At 54.3% G+C, this 20,321-nt stretch overlaps 1 protein-coding gene across 8 annotated transcripts in view; it reads right to left on the bottom strand.

The window, feature by feature from the left end:
• Nucleotides 1–305: 305 nt before the first annotated feature.
• SLC37A1 (solute carrier family 37 member 1) overlaps nt 306–20,321 on the bottom strand; it is a 65,103-nt gene continuing 45,087 nt past the window's right edge. For 7 of the 8 annotated variants that reach the window (XM_064380190.1, XM_064380185.1, XM_064380189.1 and 4 more), the window contains 8 exons: nt 18,614–18,676; nt 17,698–17,783; nt 16,677–16,725; nt 14,459–14,532; nt 13,107–13,185; nt 7,186–7,283; nt 2,020–2,084; nt 306–1,340 (listed from right to left, as the gene is read on the bottom strand). In XM_064380190.1, the coding sequence (XP_064236260.1) occupies nt 1,325–1,340; nt 2,020–2,084; nt 7,186–7,283; nt 13,107–13,185; nt 14,459–14,532; nt 16,677–16,725; nt 17,698–17,783; nt 18,614–18,676 (530 nt within the window). In that variant the 3' untranslated portion in view covers nt 306–1,324. Of the gene's footprint in view, nt 1,341–2,019; nt 2,123–7,185; nt 7,284–13,106; nt 13,186–14,458; nt 14,533–16,676; nt 16,726–17,697; nt 17,784–18,613; nt 18,677–20,321 lie in introns of all 8 variants that reach the window. The other variant, XR_010343946.1, reaches the window with a different exon arrangement.

Here is a 20,321-nt window from a genome sequence, read left to right as displayed (position 1 = left end):
TGGACCCCACCGCGCAGTTCCCACCACCACCGTGTGTCACATCTCTTAGTCAACGACAAATCTCGGGATATTCTTTAAACGGCGTAATTTATAAAGTATCCAGATGGCTGTTTACCAGGGCCTCGGCCTGGCCTTCTATGCAAACAAGGGCCTGAGAGGGAGGCCCGTTTTCTGCTGGAAATGGTCTGTTCCCAGCTGCGAGATTCTGAATGTGTCCAAACCCCAGAAAACCCAACACACACCACTATTGGGAAGTTTCCTTTTTCAGTGTAATGGAAATGTGAGCAGAAACAACCAACATGCGCTGAGTGTTCTGAGTTGTTTTTATTTCAAAGGGCAGATAAGTATTTTGCTAGACACAACTGAAAACAAACAGCCAGAGAACAACTGGAGGTTGTCTTAATAAATAACAAAATGCCATTTATGTTTCTTAAACGTCATATAGCACAACACGCATTTTAATAAATAACCCACTCTGCTGCTCTGTATTCAAAACAGCCCCAGGTGTGTGTGCGTTGTGGAGTGAATCCAGTTCTGGGCTTGGGCCAGCCAATCCCAGTGCCAGTGGGGAGGCTGCTTCTCACGCCTCTGCTGTGCCCCCGTGCTCCCAGCTGAAGTGCGGTGGCCCCAGAGGGCAGTGGGAATGCCAGGGACGGTGACTTCGGGGTGCTGTGACTGGCACACCTGGGTGCCTCCAGCCGGAGGGGTTTCTTGCCTCCTCGCCCTTGGGTTCTCCAAAGTTAGTTTTGAGGCCAGTACGGAACATCGGGAGTGCTGGAAAAGCCTCTGGGGTGACGTGGCAGGCCTGAGCTCCGTCTTGGTTTCTGACCAAGGTTGTCGCCCTTCCTGCCGTCGTGTGGCGTTGGCACTGTCTGGTGGGCTCCGGTGTCCTGTTTTTCCACCCAGCACATTCAGGTTCTCTGAAGCCATGGCCCGCATGGCACTCACTCGCTCTGATGTTCTGTGGCTGCAGTGCCTGAGAGGGTTGCGGCTACCTGTGCACCCCACACCCGTCTGGCCTTGCTGTCACGTGCACATTTGGGCAGCCGTATGGGCACACGCCTTCGAGGCCAGGGCTGGCCGGGTCTTCGGTTCTCCGGCTTGGCTCAGGCGGCAGTTCCTGCGGACTTTTCTCACTGCTGTTCAGCTCTGCGTCTCGTTGAAAATAGCACCAGGAGTTTTCAGGTTGGCTTCTGTGTCTTTTCCAGGTGCGTGTGCAAAAGGCAAGGGGAAGTCACTGTTTCTGTGCGGGGCCCTTTATCTGAACTGTCCTTGAAAGGCAGTGTGAAGGGTAGGCCCAGACCCCCTCCACGGGACCAGGGGGTCACTGTTCCTTAAATCTGAAAGAAAGGATGAAAGAACAGCTGCTCTAACAGCTGGCAGTGGTTCAGCAAGAGATGCTAAACTTCACACAGCACACGCAAACCCCATGGGGAGCCAGTTGCCCTCTGGTCCAGTGGGGACTCCCCTCCGTCAGGGTGATGGACGCTGGATAAACCCTTGTACCGTTCCCACAGCCTCCCGGGGCCAGGAAGGAGCAAGGAGGGAGAGAGGGAGGAGGGAGGAGGGAGGAGGGAGGGAGGGGGGAGGGAGGGAGGAGGGAGGGAGGGAGGGAGGTGGGGAGGGAGGGAGAGGGGGGGAGGGGGGAGGGGGGAGGGAGGGAGGAGGGAGGGAGGGAGGGAGGGAGGGAGGGAGGGAGAGGGGGGGAGGGGGGAGGGGGGAGGGAGGGAGGAGGGAGGGAGGAGGGGGGCGAGCAGAAGGCGAGGAAAGCGCGGGGCTGCCGCTCACACAAGACGCCAAAGACGCCGTTCCCTCACGTTTCTACGCAGGTTTTGAGGGATGACCGCCCACCCACAAACAGAGGGATTTATTAGAGAAGAACAAACGAGGGTGAAGGTGGCGTGCCATGAAAAGGTAAGCCAGAGTTTCCTTTTCTTTCTTTTATGAAAAGCCAGGTGTGGAAGGGAGATAGGACAGAAGGCACCTTGGAGCCGGGGACAGGGCCCGAGTGGGACTTACGGAACTTGGTCCCCCGTCGCTGACCCCGGGCAGCTCAGCTCCTTGTGAATGAGGCGGATCAGGAACTGCTCCGAAACAAAGGCGAGAGCACCTGTCATTGGCGCTGAAGCAGCACAGAGCAGCCCACGTGTGGTCACCGTGAGGACCTGGCTGCGAGGCCCTGGCTGCGAGGACCGGGCAGGTGGCTCTCTTCCTGCAGCACCTTCCCTGGGGACGCCTCCCTGCGAGAGCAGGGGGTGAGCATGCCCAGCCTGAGGCCTTGGCACCTGTGGGCAGGGCTGTCGGACGAGGACCCACGAAGGACCAGGATGTGCCCTGAAAACAAGGCTTTCGGGAAAGACGCAGCCTGAACTACTTCTGGGTTCAAGGCATGTTCAGAATAAAATGAGTCCAATCACAAAGTGACCACAGTGGGAAAAAGAAAATAAACGCAAGAGGCCCACCCTGCCGGTGGCCTGGGGGTGCACCGTGAGCTTCTCGGGTGCCTCTAGAGCCAGGCGCGCATCTCCTCCGACGCCAGCCCTGGGGTCTGAAGAGGCTGCCACGGGACAGCTGCGTGCCACTGGGAGCCCCTCGGAGGCCAGGCCTGGCGGGGCCCAGGGCTTTCCACCACCGTCACACCTCAGCCTCGGCATTCTCCTGACCCAGAGCTTTAGCTCCACACTCTTCACGTGTTAGGGGGCTCAACGCCAGCTTGCAAATCCAGACAAATGATTGTGCTACCCCCGATTTCACTAGTGCATTTGCATTTTCCAGTGTGGTTCCAGTCTTTCCCCAAGTGTGGCATCAGCCCACAGGAGGGCTCTCAGAGGGCAGCGGATGCCCTCAGACCCAGGGTGGATCACTGGGCCAGGGGAGGCGGGGAGGGGGTGCTGGAGGAGGGTCTCGAGGGGCTACTTAAAAGCCACACACACAGCTCCACCCACAAGCCTCAGGCCAGAGCGCTAGAAGGCAGAAAGTCTTGTATTTTCTTAGGTGCTTCTGGTTCAAGTAGGAGCTTAGCAGTCCCTTGTATGAGGTGAGTCAAGCTGGAGAGAGCAGGGGCCCCTCCTACAGGTCAGGTGCATCCAGCCGCGGGTCGTGTGAATGGTGTTTGCGACAATTAGGTGGTAAAGGTTGTGGGAACACAGCCAGGTGCTAACAGTAGTGCTGGTGGTGACGGTAAGATTTTTGTTAAATAAATCCATCTGTGTGAATCTGAACCTCTAGCTCCAGCTACTGGCACAGGATTGCTGTGTTTTAGCTGGTACCTTACCCACATCTACGTCCTACCAAGTGCGATGTGTGAAAAGTGCCAGCCTGAAGAGCCTACGATTATGAAAAGCCGATCATTAAGAGAAAAAGATGAAGAATTCAGTAGCAAGTGTTATTTGTGGTGTGGGATGAACTGTCAATGTAACAGTTCTGAAGAACAGAGATCCGATTTCAAAACATGCCCAAGTGCTTGGCCCATGCATGCAAGAATGACCAATAAGGAGGGGCCCTGCCAACTCCAGGAGCCCAGGCGACACGCACTGCAGACCTGAGGCCTTCGACCGTGAGCCGAGGCGGTCCTGCAGGCCCACAGCCGGCCATCAGTGTGCGTGACGAGGCAGGAAGCATGGTGCCCTCCAGTCCCCAGGACACCTGCTCAGATCACGGAGGTTTTCAGCCCCAGACTTGGGAGGAGGCACTTGTCTATTTTGGAGAAATGATGCCAAAAATCATGTTGATCAGGGAAGAGAAAAAGGTATGTCTAGTTCCTAGGTTTGAAAAGCCCAGTGCGAGCTCGTGGGCCGACTGCACGTCCCGGGGCTGTTCCTTCTCCCCTGCGACAAGCCCCGTCATCCCAGTGCTTCGGCTTTAGGACTCTTTCTTCCAGTGCAGCGAATCCAGCTTCCTCTGGTTATTATTTACCTGTTGTGTGCCTTCCCATTCCTTAACTTCCGTCTTTTCAGAATTCTTCCAGTGTATCAGGTGTGTTTCTGGTAAATAACCAGTGCCTCTATTTTTAAAAGCAACCTGACCATCTCTGCTCCTGATGAGTTTAGTCCATTTTCAGTCACCGTGTTGCTGGTATGCTGGAGTGATTTCCATCCATGTTGCTATGTATATCTGTATTTACCCTGTTTTTCTATGCTTCGCCTGACCCTAGGTTCTCTTGGATGAAGTCTTCATTTCCCTCTATTGCCTTGAAGGTTACACATTCTATTGCTATTGACTTGATGACATGAGAACTGCAGCGTGCTGGAACTGACCGTCCCACGTGCACCTCACATTTCAGTTATCCAGTATTCCAGTTCTTTTTTATGTTGCCCAAATTAGTCATCATTGCTGTTGTTTTAAACTAAGAGTCAGAAAGCTTCTTCTGCAAAGGTCTAGATAGTAAATATTTCGGGCTTCACAGCCATATGGTCTCTGTTGCACATTCCTTTGTTGATTTTTTAAAGAAATCTTTAAAAATATATACCATTCCCAGTTGGAGAATCATACAAAAATAGGCCACAGTTGGCTGGCCCCATTTTATAAGGTCAATACTCATTTAGATTCATCCTTAGGAATGCCACTTTTTTTGTTTGCATTTCTCCTTGCATCTCAGACTTCCCTCCTGGATCTATCTTCCTTTTTTGTTTCTTGTTGCCCAGGCTGGAGTGCAATGGCACGATCTCGGCTCGCTGCAACTTCCTCTGCCTCCTGGGTTCAAGTTATTCTCCTGCCTCAGCCTCCTGAGTAGCTGAGATTACAGGCACTTGCCACCATGCCCAGCCAATTGTTTGTATTTTTAGTAGAGATGAGGTTTCATCATGTTGGCCAGGCTGATCTTGAACTCCTGACCTCAGGTGATCCACCCACCTTGGCCTTCCAAAGCGCTGGAATTACAGGCATGAGCCACTGTGCCTGGCCCCTTCCATGTTTAAATACATTGTTTAGCAATTTTTGCTGGGAGCACCTTTGGTTAAAAACATTTTCACTTCACCCTTATTCTTTGTCTAGGTACAGATAAATTTATCTAGTGACACAATCCTAAGCTGTTTGATTCCTGAATCTAAGAATGTTTGTCTTTCATGTATATGGAAAATTCTCAGCTATTTTCTCTTAAAATATTGCTTCAAATCTAGTCTATTATCTTTCTCTGAAATTCCTTTCAGATAATAGGCCACCTCATTTGGCCCTCCATTTTATATTTAATTTCTCTTTAATATTTTCCATCTCTCTTTTTTTGTGCTGAATTCTGGATAATTTCTTCATATCTATATTTCACATCAGTAATCTTCTCTTCAGCTGTATCTAATTTGCTTTTCTAATTCATCCATTGAGTTTTTCCAGGCTAAAGATCACAGTTTTCATTTCTATAACTTCTGTTTGGTTTTTCAAGCCTGCTCTGTCTTTTTGAGTGTCCTGTTCTTTTTTTCATGAAGTCAGTTCCTTTTCTTATGTCATCAGTCACATTTCATATATTTATTTTTAGTTTATATAAATATTTTATCTGCAGTTTTGGGGAGTCCAATTCCACCATTTTTATATCTGTTACTGTCATTCAAAGTGGATTGCTTCCTTATGTTTCATAATTTTGGATTGTGAGCTCATCTTTAGTAGGGTGGTAGCTACAGAATTCCTGTGCTGCAGGGTTGAGATTTGTTCCTATTTGCTTCTGCATAAGAACCATGTATATCACTGTCTACAGACCAACTTTGTTCATTTTAAATATATTTATATAAGCTCAAAGATTAAGGCTGACTGTGGGCAGGTCTATGGTTAAAAATTCTCAGGGGGGGTTTTTTCTCCCTGATCTGGCTAAGATGGGGAGATTCCCGTTGTCTTCCTGTGCCAGTGTGCAGATGTCATCTAGTATACTCTTCCACTGTAAGCATGGCCCTTCCAGGGTCCTGGCTCCATGAGGAAGTCTCCAGTTCCAACTCCTCATCTTTTGCCAGCCTAACACCTTGTCTCTTACCCAGTGTGGGCACAACCACCCCAACCCCTTGAGTCCTGAGACTGGCATCACTCCTGGACAGCTCTATCAGGAGCCTGTGTATTTATGTTGCCTTTACAATTTGGGCTCTTGGGGAATTCCTTACTTTCTTATGAGTTTGTGCCTCAAAACAATTTTCAATATACATTACTGGGTATTTCTGAAGAAGATATTTCAGATTCTCTGAACAGTCGTAATGATGGGAATTTTACTGCTACCTAGTGGCACTGCATCTGGAGGCTTCAATAGAAACCTCTGGCATTAAAAAATACCACAAATAATCCAAAGAACAGCCATTTAAACCTAGTAAGTTCATAGGCTGAGAGTTGGTATTTGATTTTGTATGTGGTAGGGAAATTGGGTTTTAGAATTTCCTGGAATTAAAATATAAGACTTCCATTTAATTGAGTGAGTTGATATTTCTACAATTCCCAACTCATTTTTATTGGGATTAGCCTAAGGTTTTGCCTGGTGGAGTGAGAGGAGAGACACAGCTGTGGGTCTGGGGACTTTGCGTGCCAGATGACTTGTGAAGAGAAGTATATGTGCCCCTCACAGGTGCACATCTATGTGACCATGACATCATCGCTGCTCTTCCCTACCCAGAAGAAAACCTCAAACTTTCTCAACACAGGAGGGGACAGGAAGCAGGAGCCCAGAGGAAAGGGGGCGGAAGCCCGACGGCGGCCTGCTATCTGCACTGGAAGCCTCTTTGCTCCTTTATTCTCTCCCATCCCTTCAGGTGGAAGAAGCTGGGCTGCTACCCCCGTGTGACACAGCATGGCTGCAAGAGGGACACCAGGACACTGACGACCACTGGGAGGCTGGATCCTGTGCATCATCTGCTCTAATTCCGACAACAGTCTTGTTGCTGGGTGCCATTATCACGGCCATTTTGAAGCTGTGGAGCAGAGGTTATGTAACCTGCCCAAGTCAGACACATGACAGGTGACAGACAGGATCCAAAGTCACGGAACACCATGTTCCTGGCCTTTGTGGCATCCTGCCCCAGGCTGCAGAGCAAGAGGCTGTCCTGCTTCTGGTTCTGACTTTTCTTAACCAGAGACAGAAGGGGCTTTAGACCATGCACACTGAGGAAAGCTGGGAAGACCCTAACCTCTGCTAACTCAGGAATGCACGGGAGAAAGTTCCACCAGTGTTTGGCCACCACGCAGAGACTGAAGATGGCTCGGATGAAAAAGACGAGGACTTACCAGTAAGGCACAGGCGTCGGCGAACATCAGCATGTAAAACACATTGCTCCAGCCGGACGGGGAGATGAGCCCGGCCAGCAAGGGGCCCAGGGCTGCTCCTGGAACCAGGCAAATGCACACACATGGTGCCAGTCAGAGAAGTCGCAGCACACGACTGACAGCCACACAGAATGGGCTCAGCAGCACACTCACAACGAGAGGAAAACGTACAGATTGACACCACCTCAACCTGACCAGCCGGGCTGGGAGTGGGTAAAAGGCCTAGCATAGGCTGAGCCTTCCAAATCTGAAAACCCGAAATCCAAAATGCTCTGGAAATCTTAACTTTCTGAGCGCTGACGCTCAAAGGAAATGCTCACTGAGACATTTCAGAATTCGGATTTGAGATGCTCACCCAGTATAATGCAAATATTCCACAGTCTGAAAAAACAAAAACCAAAACACCATAACACTTCTGGTCCCAAGCACTTCAGATGAGACACCCACCTGCAATTCTCAGCGCTGGCAAGGCAAAGCTGGCCCAGCCTTTCCCCAGAACCATCCTAAACATGCTTGTGGACACTGCAATGTTCATTCTTTGCAGCCAACACTCTCATTATCTTCTTGAATACACTGCACAGAGATCTGAATTCAATGCACAATCTTAGATAATCTCACGCTATAACAAATGTAACTGGGTAAAATTTGAATAAGATCTGTAGATACTAAACTCTTTCCATGCACACTTTTTGAGTTTGATCATTGCACTGTGGTCTGTCAGGGAATTCCTTGTTTTTAGGAAGTACTTGGTGAATAGTTATGAGTAAAAGGGCAGCAGGTGTACATTTTACTCTTAGTGGTTCAGAAAAATTACACGTGTGTGTGTGTGCATGTATGTGTGTGTAAAAATACATGAGGGGTGCATGATGAACCACGTGTACTGAAATGTCTGAATTCTTTGTACGATTTCTGCAACTTTCTCAAAGTCTGAATTTATGTCAAAATTTTAAACGATGAAAACAAAATAAAGTATCCCGCTAAATGCCCAAGGACTGCTGTTTTAAGAATGTGTTTTGTAGCAGCTGGTGTGTTTTACTAAGAGGGACTGAAATGAATTCTGATGCACACGTAGGATGGCTGGTCTTGGTAAAAAGCATGAAGAATTTCCACCAAGCTATGAACTGATCTTTAATCTCTGAGCGGTAAGAAAACCAGGGTCTTTCATGCCCTAGACACACGCATTTTTTTCAAGTGTTCACAAAGCGCTCTTACTATTTCATTATCCCAGGAGCGACTGTATGCAATGTTTTTAAAATTCTCGGAACTTCCAGGCAAACATGGCCAGCTACTCCTGTGTTAGCTCCACGCCTCCCAAGAAACATGAACTGTACCATCACTGAATTTTAAAAATGATAAATCCTCCAACCGAAGGGCATGGAGTTTTGGAAGACGGACGTAGAAGGGCTGACAGCTAACACAGCCTCCGGTGTTCCCTGCTCCACCGAGCGTCCTCAGAAGGAGACGGCACAGGGATGCCTGGAGCAGAGCCAGGCTCAGCCGAGCACACGAGACAGAGGAGGGGATGGCAAGGGAGGAGGAGGGCAGGGGGAAGGGAAGGGAGGCAGCGAGAGAAAAGGGCACATGGGTTGGGTCTTTTATCACAAACTGCTAGCTGCATTCCCTCTGCCACACCTCGGATCCCAGGTCTCTTTTCTCATCCTCACTGATCCAGAGACTCCTCCTGACCCCCGCGCAGGAGAGCACAGCTTAACCTGTGGGGACACCGGGCCCAGCACGGGGCAGCCATGCACACCCAGCAGGCAAAGGGGATCTGGGAAAGATGCCAGCATCCACCAAGCAGCCACCTGTGGTCCCACACGATGTCAAGGGTGCCGGCAGCCGGGCCACGCTCCCCTGGGCACTGAGGGAGTCTCCTCCAGGTCCTGCTGGGTCACACTGCTTGGCGACCAGCAGCCGGCATGCTGCCTCCTACAGAAAGGCTCCAAGCCACTAGGCAGGGCCCCTTCTTCAATGTGAAGTGAGGAAGGGGCAGCCAAGGTCTGCCCTGCGTCTGGGGAACCCTGAACGCGAAAGCAAGCACACTGGCAGGAGGAACCTGGAGGAGAAGAAGGCGTCAGGGAGGAGAGGAACAGTCCCAGGAGGGCACGGCACCCCAGACGGCCACAGGAGGTTAAGTGGAACCTCAGGACACCCCATTTTTGTAGCTGAAAACCTGTTATCAATTTCACATGATTCAATCTAACGCGAAATAAAACAGGATGCACTAAAAGGGCAGAGACACGTCAGTGAACATTGACAGTATGGCAGGAAAAGTAAAACGGGCAGTGCAAAGGTGGAAAATGCAGTCAGGAATTCCCTGAGAAGTGTAAGAACAGGGGGACGGGCAGAAGGGCAAGAAAGGAAAGCTGAAGGATTGATCCAGAAAAGCCTCCATCTGACTAATATGTTTTCCAGAAAGAAAAAACAAATCAGAAAATGGTAGGAAAACGTATCAAAGAACTAACGGGGCCCAATTCCCCTAAAGTGGGGAGCACGTTTCCAGAATGAAGGGGCTACCAGGTGTCCAGGGGATGGGGGATGAAAGAAGGCTCCAGGGGTAAGAAGGGAACCTGGAGATTTCTAAAAGGAAAAAGAGGAGGCTAGAAAGCAGAGGCTGGGGTCAGAATGCCTGTGAAGGTGTCAGCGGCAGCAATGGAGGCCGGAAGACGCGGGTTCTGAAGAGCAGGTGTTTGCCTCAGGAGAGAGCAGAACCCACACACCAGGCACTTGCAAGCTGGCAGAAGTCACCTCTCCTAACTCAGGGAGCTACCAGGAGGTGGTTCCCCACAGGAGTGGTAAACGCGTCTAGGCTGCGAGGAGGAGGGGACCCCCAGCACAGTGGTGACAGGTGCTCCGGGGCAAAGCCGTGCAGCGGGCGGAGCGAGGCTGATGGCGTGAAAGGGTGGAGCGGGTGGGATGGCGACCATGGTGGAGCGGAAGGAAATGTACAAAGAGGAGACGATGGGAGGTTTACTTACCCGGGAAAAAACAGAATGTATCTATCGAAGGTGCATAATTAAAGTGTCTTTCTTGGCTGGAAAGTGAAGGGCAGGAGCGTGGCCAGTGTGACTGAGGAGGAGGAGGGGTGGGCCGTGAGGGGGCAGAAGGGAGCCAGGTCCCCTCTGCCTTGAGGGGAGCACAGCTGATGATGTTAAGATGATGAACCAAGAAACATGAACATACGGAGGTAAGCAGAGAGAGAGAGGGCTGGGCAGGGGCAAGGAGTGCCACTGTACGACACGATAAGCCTGTAGGACTGTCTGGCTTCTAACATACCTTACGTTTTACTTTAATGGATAGAAATCAACTTGAAAAAATGCAGCGCTCTATTTAACTGCTCTGCATGAAATGTACAGAACGGCAGCGTCTGCGACGCTCAGTGCGGCGAAGGCTCGGAGCAGGCACGCTGCCGACAGACCACGCGGCTCTTGGGAAGACGCAGCCGTGATCTACGATCAGGCATGCTTCGCCTCCACCCGAGTCGGTGACAGGAAGTAAGCGTGCAGGGCAATCCCTTGGGAAGGGACTGGGCTGACATGTGGCCTTCCCACTTGAGCCTGTGCTGTCGCCGGGCAGCACTCAGGGAAGAAATAATGACGGGGGCGAGGTGGTGGGGGTGGGCAGGCCTGAGTGCCGTTTCCATGGTGACCACTGCCTGAGCGGGCAGTAGGCACGGGTGGGCGGTGGAGCCTGGAGCAGTCGGGTCCTGGTCTGGCCTCTGGTGTAACGTAGCAGCCATCAGGGTGGGCGCAGCAGCTCCGCATACGGTCGGAACTTGGTGCAGCTTAACGGAAGGCCAGAAGGGGTCCCGTGTGCAGGCCACCGTCCTTGTGAGTGGGCCAAAGGCATTCAGAACTGCACACCCCTTCCACCCGCTCGGGGCAGTGGTGGGCGGTGGCCTCTGCTTCCCTCTCATTTTGAGAAGAATATGAAGAAAAATGTGCTTTTTCACCTAGTTCATGATTTCCCTCTCTTTTTTTACTCTGATCCTCTGCTTTCAAACAGCAGTCGAGATTGCCAGTAGAGTGCCACGTTAGCTTTAAGAGCAGGGTTTCCCAGCGAAGTCAGATGGAGTCACAGACCGCGGGCCACTGCAGCACCAGGCCAAGAGAAGGCCGTGCAGTCACAACGTCAATCAGAACTGAGCTCAGCCCCGCAGTCCCCCCACTTCCTACTGAGATGCCCAAGAGAGAACATCAGAGGGGTGACCACCACCCCTCAATACACTCACAGCCCCTCTGGACCCAGTGAAATGAAGGAACCAGCATTAAGGGCAGAGACGAGGCTGGTCTGGTCTCACTTTAGTGAACAGCAAAAGCCAAAATATGGCTTTCTGAGCAATGGCCAGCCTGCCCGCTGCTTCTCAGAACAAGGTGGTGGGTCACGTGAAGCAGCAACCCTGGCCTTGGAAATGGCAGCGGTAGCCTGGAGCTGAGGTTCCCGCCACCCAGGGCCAGGCAAGGGGTCCTGGGTCCTGCCCGGCCGGGCTCCTTGCTGTGCACTCAGCCGCCTGGGCTCCGGCTGCGATTCTAGCCGTCTGGCAGCAGCCCGTTCATTTCACTGGGATACAGCAAAGAACCAAGCAAATCCCGTCCTCCTGGGGCTTCCGTGCCAGTGTCAGGAGACAGGAGACAAAGCCGAAGAGTGCACTGAATCCCACTGTGGACATGGGAAGTGCTCCAGAGAAGAGCAGACCTGGGGGAGGGGCCTGGAGGCCGGCTCAGAAGGCTGAGAACCCTGTTCTCAGCAGGGTGGTCCCAGGCAGTCTTGCTGAGAGGATGATATTTGAGCAAAGACTCAAGGGCACGAGGGAGTGAGGCACAAGGTCACCTGCGGGGACCTTCCCAGGCACGGGGTGTGGCCAGAGCAAAGACCCTGCAAAGGGGCCAGCCTGGCCTCTGGAGGAGCAGCAGGGAGCCATGACGTGGGAGGGCTTTGACTTCTGCATCACTGAGACAGCAGTGGGCACCCAGAAACGTGCTGTGATGTGTCCAGCCCTGACTGACGCGCATTTACTGAGCAACGTCGGCTTCCCCCAGCGGCCAGCTGGAAGGCTGCAGCACCAGGCTCTGACTGACATGCCTTTACTGAGCCACCTTCGTCTAGCACACACTTGGCTTTACTGCTCTGAGACCCCCGGGCAGCAAGTGACACACCAGGTTGGGTGACACACCAGGTTGGCACCCCAGGTCCTCCTGATTAGCTGCGAGAGCCACACCGGGGAGCCCCCCATAACCTCCCACATGTAGGAAGGACCCTCAGTGCCCTTGCGGGAGGACCCCGTGCGGCAGCGCCTGATCTTCCCCTGGCCGGCGTGGCCACGGTGTGTGCTCCCCGCGCAAGGGCTCAGGGAAGGCCAAGGCCGCGTCAGGCTGCACGTGGGTGAGGAGCCCGGGCTCGGCCAGTTCCCACCTGCCTGCTCCCTGAGGCAGCTGCGATGGGTTGCTTACTCTGCCACCTTTTTCAATGCCAGACTATGCCACCGAATTCTCTTCAAGCCTTTGATGATGCTGGTAACACTCAGAACTCTGTATGCTTTTGGACCAATTGGTTTTTCTGTAATTTTAATAAGATTCTGCCTTTCTTGAGATGAAGGCGATAAATAATCAGTGGACCTGAGTTAGCCCACGGGTTACAGTTTGCCAACCCCTGCCTCAGGTGAAAAGCTGGAAACACACAGCTAGTCACATGCCTGTCTCTCAAGCCACCCAGGCACGCACGACTGTCTCTGTGCACTGATGTCCCCTGCTCATCTGCTCAAATTGTGAGAAGCTGGCCCACTTGATGTTATCGATGGGACCCTGGGCACCTGTTCAAGAGCATGTGACAATGTGATTTCCCCTGAGACACCAAGCCTCCCAGCGCCAAACCTCTCCACGCACCTACAGAGCCAGTTCCGTCAATGATGGCGGTCACGGTGGAGAGCGCGTGCGCGTTACCCTTCAGACTTTTATGAGTCCCCTAGAAGAGAGGAAAAGCAGATGTGGAGCTTGTCCCTGAGGCATCAGAAGTCAGCCTAAGCCTTTGTATCAGCATTTACTGAAACTGCTCTGCAGAACAACTCCACATGCGGGGTGTTTCCCTAATTTAAACTCCACCCCAAGCTTGCTTTGGGGAGTTAAAATTTCAAGGGTTTTTAAGAGTCAAAAATCATCAGAAATGCTTGGGCCTAGTTTCAAGAACTCTTAGGATTCTCTTCAAATAAAAAACATTTGTTCAGCACAGTCCTGCTCCTCCCTGAGGCCCCAGAGCAGCCCACGTGAGGGCGTGAAGATGCGTGATGCGCCCCCGCCCTGAGCTGCGCCGGCCTTCCTTCCCAGCCACGTCCACGTGTCTGCTGGATTCCTCGACAGCCAGGGCCTTCCTGGGACTCCTGTCAGATGTCTCTGCGGGATCTAAAATCCAACCTGATCGACAGCAAACTCCAGGGGAAGAAGGGAGAAGGGGAGAGCCCGAGAGACCAAGGGAGCAGCCCCAGGAGCTCCAGTTTTGAAAAGGCTACATAGATACCTGTGGAAAAGGCAAACTGAGGACACTAGGAGGGGAACGAGATCAGGGGAAACAGTGCCTGGAAGCCTAAAACTACAAAAATGAACCAGCGTTTGAAAATATACATGCCTGTGTATGTGTGTAATATGTATACAAAATAAAGAAAAGCACGTGCAATATGAAAATCACCCAGAACCTACTTTTTTTGAAGTCTAAAAATTAAGTGAAAGTCTCCCCTCTGCCTCTACCCCATGAAGGCTGACTACTGCTACTGGTCTGGTGTGGATCCTTCCAGAATTCTCCATGCCCAGACACAAATCTGCACGCTGATGCACACCCAGGCAGTTTCAGGACGTGCCCCACACAAAGGTGGCCAAGGCAGGGTATGGCACCTGGATGAGGGGGGCCAAATTCCCCAGCGCCTCTTCCTGGCCCCTCTCTCTCTGCAGGGGTGTCTAAGACAGGACTCCTCTCCTGTCCCCTTGGAGTGAAAAGTGCCTGAGTCAGGAGGACAGCTCCCAAGAGCCTTTGGCTGCACTGAACGGTGAGTCTGGCGCCAACCTGCCCGTGATTCTAGAAGCATGAGCAGGGGGCAGGTGCGGGAAGGCTGGAGACCACGACCTAGGTGAGCTGCCAAAAATGTGCTTCTGCAAAAGCGGTTTTCCTAATGTTAATGGAGACCACCTTTGTCACGAACGGCAAATGGTGGGTGCCCACAGGGCCGGCGTCTCCCGGCTCTACTCACCAGGTCGGCAGAGACGGCGGTGGTGATGAGCGCGTACGGCCCGCTGACCAGGGCTCCGCTGAGCAGCAGCATGGCTATGGGAGGCAGAGGGTTGGAGAATGGAACCGAGTCCCCCGGGAGAGCCCCACATCAGAGCAGCCCAAGGTGGCGCCTGGGGAGCACAGGGCGGGGTGCAGCAGCAGCAGCTTCCTCTAAACTTGTCTACTGAGGGTCTAAACCAAACCGCACCCTCCCTAAGACTCAGGCTCCTTGACCCTCGGGGCAGCAGCTGCCGCCATGAGGGAGTGATCACAGGCCCGACACTGGGCCTGAGCTGGCCGCCGCTTCATCTGCAGCAAAAAGGCCTTTCTCTCCCTGTCCACAGCTACTGCAGGCAGACCCCACCCTCTCCCTGTCCACAGCTGCTGCAGGCGGACCCCACCCTCTCCCTGTCCACAGCTACTGCAGGCGGACCCCACCCTTTCCCTGTCCACAGCTACTGCAGGCGGACCCCACCCTCTCCCTGTCCACAGCTGCTACAGGCAGACCCCACCCTCTCCCTGTCCACAGCTACTGCAGGCGGACCCCACCCTCTCCCTGTCCACAGCTGCTGCAGGCAGACCCCACCCTCTCCCTGTCCACAGCTACTGCAGGCAGACCCCACCCTCTCCCTGTCCACAGCTACTGCAGGCGGACCCCACCCTCTCCCTGTCCACAGCTGCTGCAGGCGGACCCCACCCTCTCCCTGTCCACAGCTGCTGCAGGCGGACCCCACCCTCTCCCTGTCCACAGCTGCTGCAGGCGGACCCCACCCTCTCCCTGTCCACAGCTGCTGCAGGCGGACCCCACCCTCTCCCTGTCCACAGCTGCTGCAGGCGGACCTCACCCTCTCCCTGTCCACAGCTGCTGCAGGCAGATCCCACCCTCTCCCTGTCCACAGCTGCTGCAGGCAGACCCCACCCTCTCCCTGTCCACAGCTACTGCAGGCAGACCCCACCCTCTCCCTGTCCACAGCTGCTGCAGGCAGACCCCACCCTCTCCCTGTCCACAGCTACTGCAGGCAGACCCCACCCTCTCCCTGTCCACAGCTGCTGCAGGTGGACCCCACCCTCTCCCTGTCCACAGCTGCTGCAGGCGGACCCGGACCCCACCCTCTCCCTGTCCACAGCTGCTGCAGGCGGACCCCACCCTCTCCCTGTCCACAGCTACTGCAGGCAGACCCCACCCTCTCCCTGTCCACAGCTGCTGCAGGTGGACCCCACCCTCTCCCTGTCCACAGCTGCTGCAGGCGGACCCCACCCTCTCCCTGTCCACAGCTGCTGCAGGCGGACCCCACCCTCTCCCTGTCCACAGCTACTGCAGGCGGACCCCACCCTCTCCCTGTCCACAGCTGCTGCAGGCGGACCCCACCCTCTCCCTGTCCACAGCTGCTGCAGGCGGACCCCACCCTCTCCCTGTCCACAGCTGCTGCAGGCGGACCCCACCCTCTCTCTAGCCAGGTCACTTCCTAAATTCTCCTCGGCTCACTTTCCTAAACCAGCATCTGGGCTCACACTCAGGTGAGGAAGCCTCTGGACTGAGGGGTCACAGGACATTCCGCCTCCTCTCTTGTGGGCAAGCTGCCTTCTGGATACCATTCAAGGGGACCACACACATCCCCACTGCTGGCTCGTTAGGACGGAAAGCACACTTCTAAGTGCTGGAGGCATCATTGGATAGCGCTGCCAGCAGGGGCTTAAAAGTAGTCCTCTGAGGTCAGGCAGGCGCTCCTGGAATGGCAGCTGACGGAGCCAGCTGGGAGGAGGTGGCCGGGGGGCCGCTTGCCCTGGCTCCTGGTGGGACCCTGCTCAGGTCATACCACCAGGTTCCCAGCTACCTGACGGGGCCCAAGGGCCAGCCTGGGTTGCTCTCACCATCATGGGTATCTGTCACAGGCTGCGGCAGCTTCACCAGCCCCGCTGAGGCACCAGGAGGGGCTGCCCTCAAGGTCACATCCGGCTTCTCCCTGAGCGCTCAGGGCCACTGCCACAGACCACGCTCACACTCAAACCCACAGACTGGCAAGCCTTGCACTGGGGAGACGAGACCCCGCGTCTCCAGATGGCCTCACTCAAAGAGGGACACTGGACAATTTTAGCCACACCATGTGCTCCGTTAAACCAGCTCATCTGGAGCTGTTGATTTTTATATTTCATCTTGCCAGTTGTGTGAAGAAAGGCAGGAAGGCCTCCATACTTACCGATGGTGGCCTCGAGCCCCATCTTGCTGATGGTGGAGAAGACGTAGAGCTGTGGACATCGAGACACAGGTCAAAGCCGCGGCTGGCTGCAAGCAGCATGAGATCCCTGGAAATCTCCTTCTCAAAAGCCCAGTGGGTGAGTGTCGGGCAGCCAACCCAAGAGCAGAAACCCCTAAAAAGAGTCAAGTCCCCACCCCCTCCCGTCTCAGGCACTGAGCCTTGTCCCCGCCATGAGCGCTTTGGACCAAGCACTCCAGGCGACCTGGGGAAATCCTGCAGGGTGCTCCCTCCACAACCCCAGCCGAGGGTCAGGGTGCGGGTGGCCTTCCTGAGCTCCTTGTTCGAGAGTCTGACTGCCGAGTCCTCAGGCTGCCCACCCTGATGGCAGCAAGGGGCCCACTCAGGCACTTCTTCACTCGGCATTCTTTCAGGGTCTGTGATGGGCCGTGTCCGGGACCCCAAGATGGCTGAAAACCAGCCCTTGTTCTGGGGCTAGTGAGAGGCCTAGTGGAGAGGTGGCCATGCACAGAGGTATGGGGTACACTGGCGAGCCTGCCACCTCTAACGTTATGATGATAAAAACAGTAACGAGGGGCATTGTTTCTAACCCACTGCAAGGTGGTGCTACTGACACCCCGTTTTCAGATGAGGGAACTGGGGCACAGAGGGGCTGTCAGCGCCCAAGGCCAGGAGCTACAAAATGCTTGAAAAGTACTGTGCACCACGCGACATGACGGGAGGGGTCAATGATGCCTAAGAGGTCGGGGAGGAGCTTGTCTGGGGCAAGGGGCACCCCGATGAGAGGAGCAGCCTTTGAACAGTCCATGCGGAACCAGTAGCAGCTGCACATGTCGGGGAGGGTGCCCAGGGAGAGGCTGGGGGACAGGAGGCATGAGCGGCAATGAAGCTGGGCTTGTCAGGAAAGCGGAGCGCGGGCAGATGGGAGAGGGCGCTGGCTGGTGGGAGGACCGTGGGGGACTGTCTGCAGGCCTCGGGGCCCAGAGAAGGCAGCGGGGCTGACCGTGGGGGCGGCGAGCAGCAGCATCAGGCCACAGGTGGAGGCCCTTTTCTCCAGTCGGTCTGAGATCACACCTGCCAGGATGCCACCTGCAACGGAGAGGCAGGCTTCAGGCGCCGACGTCACTGCGAGGAAGTGGAGCTGCAGGAGGCTGGAGAACGGTCTCCGCCTTTCCCAGGCCCCTCTCTCCAAGCGTCATGGCAGGCAGCCTTCTCACGGGCCTGACCTCCCCACAGGCCTCAGCTGGTTGCCGTCAGATGTGAGAGAGGCTTGGAGGCATCTCGGGTTCAGGTTTGAGGCCAGCCCTGAAGGCCCTTTACCTATCGAGGGACTAAGGTGGGGAGTCTGTCACCTGCCTGGGAGGCATGCTACTGCTTTTTTTGTTTTAGTTTTGAGATGGGGTCTCACTCTGTCACCCAGGCTGGAGTGCAGTGCCACAATCGGGGCTCACTGCAGCCTCAACCTCCCAGGCTCAAGCTGTTCTCCCATCCCAGCCTCCCGAGCAGCTGGAACCACAGGCTCGAGCCACCAGGCCCAGCTATGGTTTTTTTTTTTTTTTTTTTTTTTCATAGAGAGGGGTCTTGTTACATTGCCCAGGCTGGTTTTCATAACAAGAAGAGCTCAAGCGATCCTCCCACCTTGGCCTCCCACAGGGCTGGGATTACAGGCATGAGCCCTGAGCTCAGCCGGCTGCTGTTTCTGAGGGAAGCTGTTCAAGAGCAGAGTCAGGGCCCCAAGGAGGGAGGGGAAACCGTAAGAGCCCCCCACCCACAGGTGACGGCCTGACCCTCAGGGGCTGGGTCCACTCCAGGGATACAAGACCTCGGGGAACCCCGTTCCCTCTGAGCAGTGAATCAACTCAGAGATCATGTGCCTCGTGAAGTTCTTATAGCAGCAGAGCAAGTCTTAACGAACTCACCAAAGATCCCGCCCACGTCGAACAGGGTGGAGAGCTCCCCCGCTTGTTTGGCATCAAGGTGATCTATGAAAAGGACAACGGAGGGTGAAGCAGTGAGACCTCCTCCACGCCTCACAGTGACACACCACGCAGAACACCACGTGACCCACCACGCAGAACGGGACCCACGCCGGGACTCTGGTTCCACACACTTGATTTATACCAAGGAGCAATTAGTAGTTAACTCGGATTTAGAAAACTAGTAACACAGAAAGGATGAAAACACTTTTAACCAAACACCGAGGGTTTCCCCTGCTCAGCTGAATTATCCCACCTTTGGTTCAGAGGCCCCCCCAGGGGCCCCTCTACCATGAAGTTAGATCAACACATGACCTAAGTGGGGGTGTGGAAGGCGCCTGGATGCTCCAGCGTCCTGTCACACGTGGCTTTAGAGCCGCAGGGGGCCAGAGCCCTCTTGTCCTGCAGATGAGGACACAGAGGCCTCCCAGCCCCAGCTCAGGGCGCCCTCCACTAGATTTTGTACAAGTTCTGGGCTATTAGGTGGACTGAACTGGCCGTGGCGTGAGAGAGGAGGCCGGGCAGCCTCTCGGGCTGCTGGTCAAACCCAGCCTTACCGAATCCTCAATGACATGGACAGGAAATTTTGCTTTTTTCACACAGACTGAAAGTCCAGCAATTCAAGACTCAAGTCTTGAAAACGTTACCCCTTTTGCAATCACAGGGGACGAAAGGAACAAGGCTGAGTGCAGCTCACTGGCCAAAGTGAGGCAGGGGTCACGAGGCAGGGAAGGAACCTCAGGATCCGAGGGCATGCCTGGCTGCCCCCCGACTCACTGGCCCTTGGGCAGGCCCTGCCCCTGCTAGGCTGGGGGACGGTCCCCTCACCGCCTCCTCAACTTCCCTCCTGGGTATGATCCCAGCATTCTCGTCTGGTGAGATCTGCAGTCCCAGAATAGGTGGTCTGCGCCCCTCAGCCTCCCCTACTCTCAAAGGCCCCCTCTTTGAGACACTGCCAGCCCTGCCTCTCCCTGACGGCCTGGTGTCTTCTTGCTCTCCCTGGCTCCCTGGGCTGACAGACCTCCACATGCTCCCGGACCATCCCCACCTCCTCTCAGCCAGGGTTCCGGTTCCCCTACTCAATGGCCCCTTCCCTTAAGCACTGTTTCTCCCCTCTTGTCTGTCCTGTGGTCACACATGACATGGGGGGCATGTTACTATTTCACCAGCATGTTTTCTCATAATCTATAGCTGCAGCCACCGTGGGATAAAGCACCACCACATAAAGCAAAATGTCAGCCCTCCCTAAGGTTAGACCCTCCCTAAGGTTAGACCCTCCCTAAGATTAGACCCTCCCTAAGATTAGACCCTCCCTAAGGTTAGACCCTCCCTAAGGTTAGACCCTCCCTAAGGTTAGACCCTCCCTAAGGTTAGACCCTCCCTAAGATTAGACCCTCCCTAAGGTTAGACCCTCCCTAAGGTTAGACCCTCCCTAAGGTTAGACCCTCCCTAAGATTAGACCCTCCCTAAGGTTAGACCCTCCCTAAGGTTAGACCCTCCCTAAGGTTAGACCCTCCCTAAGATTAGACCCTCCCTAAGATTAGACCCGCCCTAAGGTTAGAGCCTCCCTAAGGTTAGACCCTCCCTAAGGTTAGACCCTCCCTAAGATTAGACCCTACCTAAGGTTAGAACCTCCCTAAGATTAGACCCG

Source organism: Aotus nancymaae, unplaced genomic scaffold, assembly GCF_030222135.1.
Source record: "Aotus nancymaae isolate 86718 unplaced genomic scaffold, 86718_ANA_hifiasm-v0.15.2.pri h1tg000022l_1, whole genome shotgun sequence".
Lineage (NCBI taxonomy): Eukaryota > Metazoa > Chordata > Mammalia > Primates > Aotidae > Aotus > Aotus nancymaae.
This window is presented reverse-complemented; position numbering and strand designations above follow the sequence as displayed.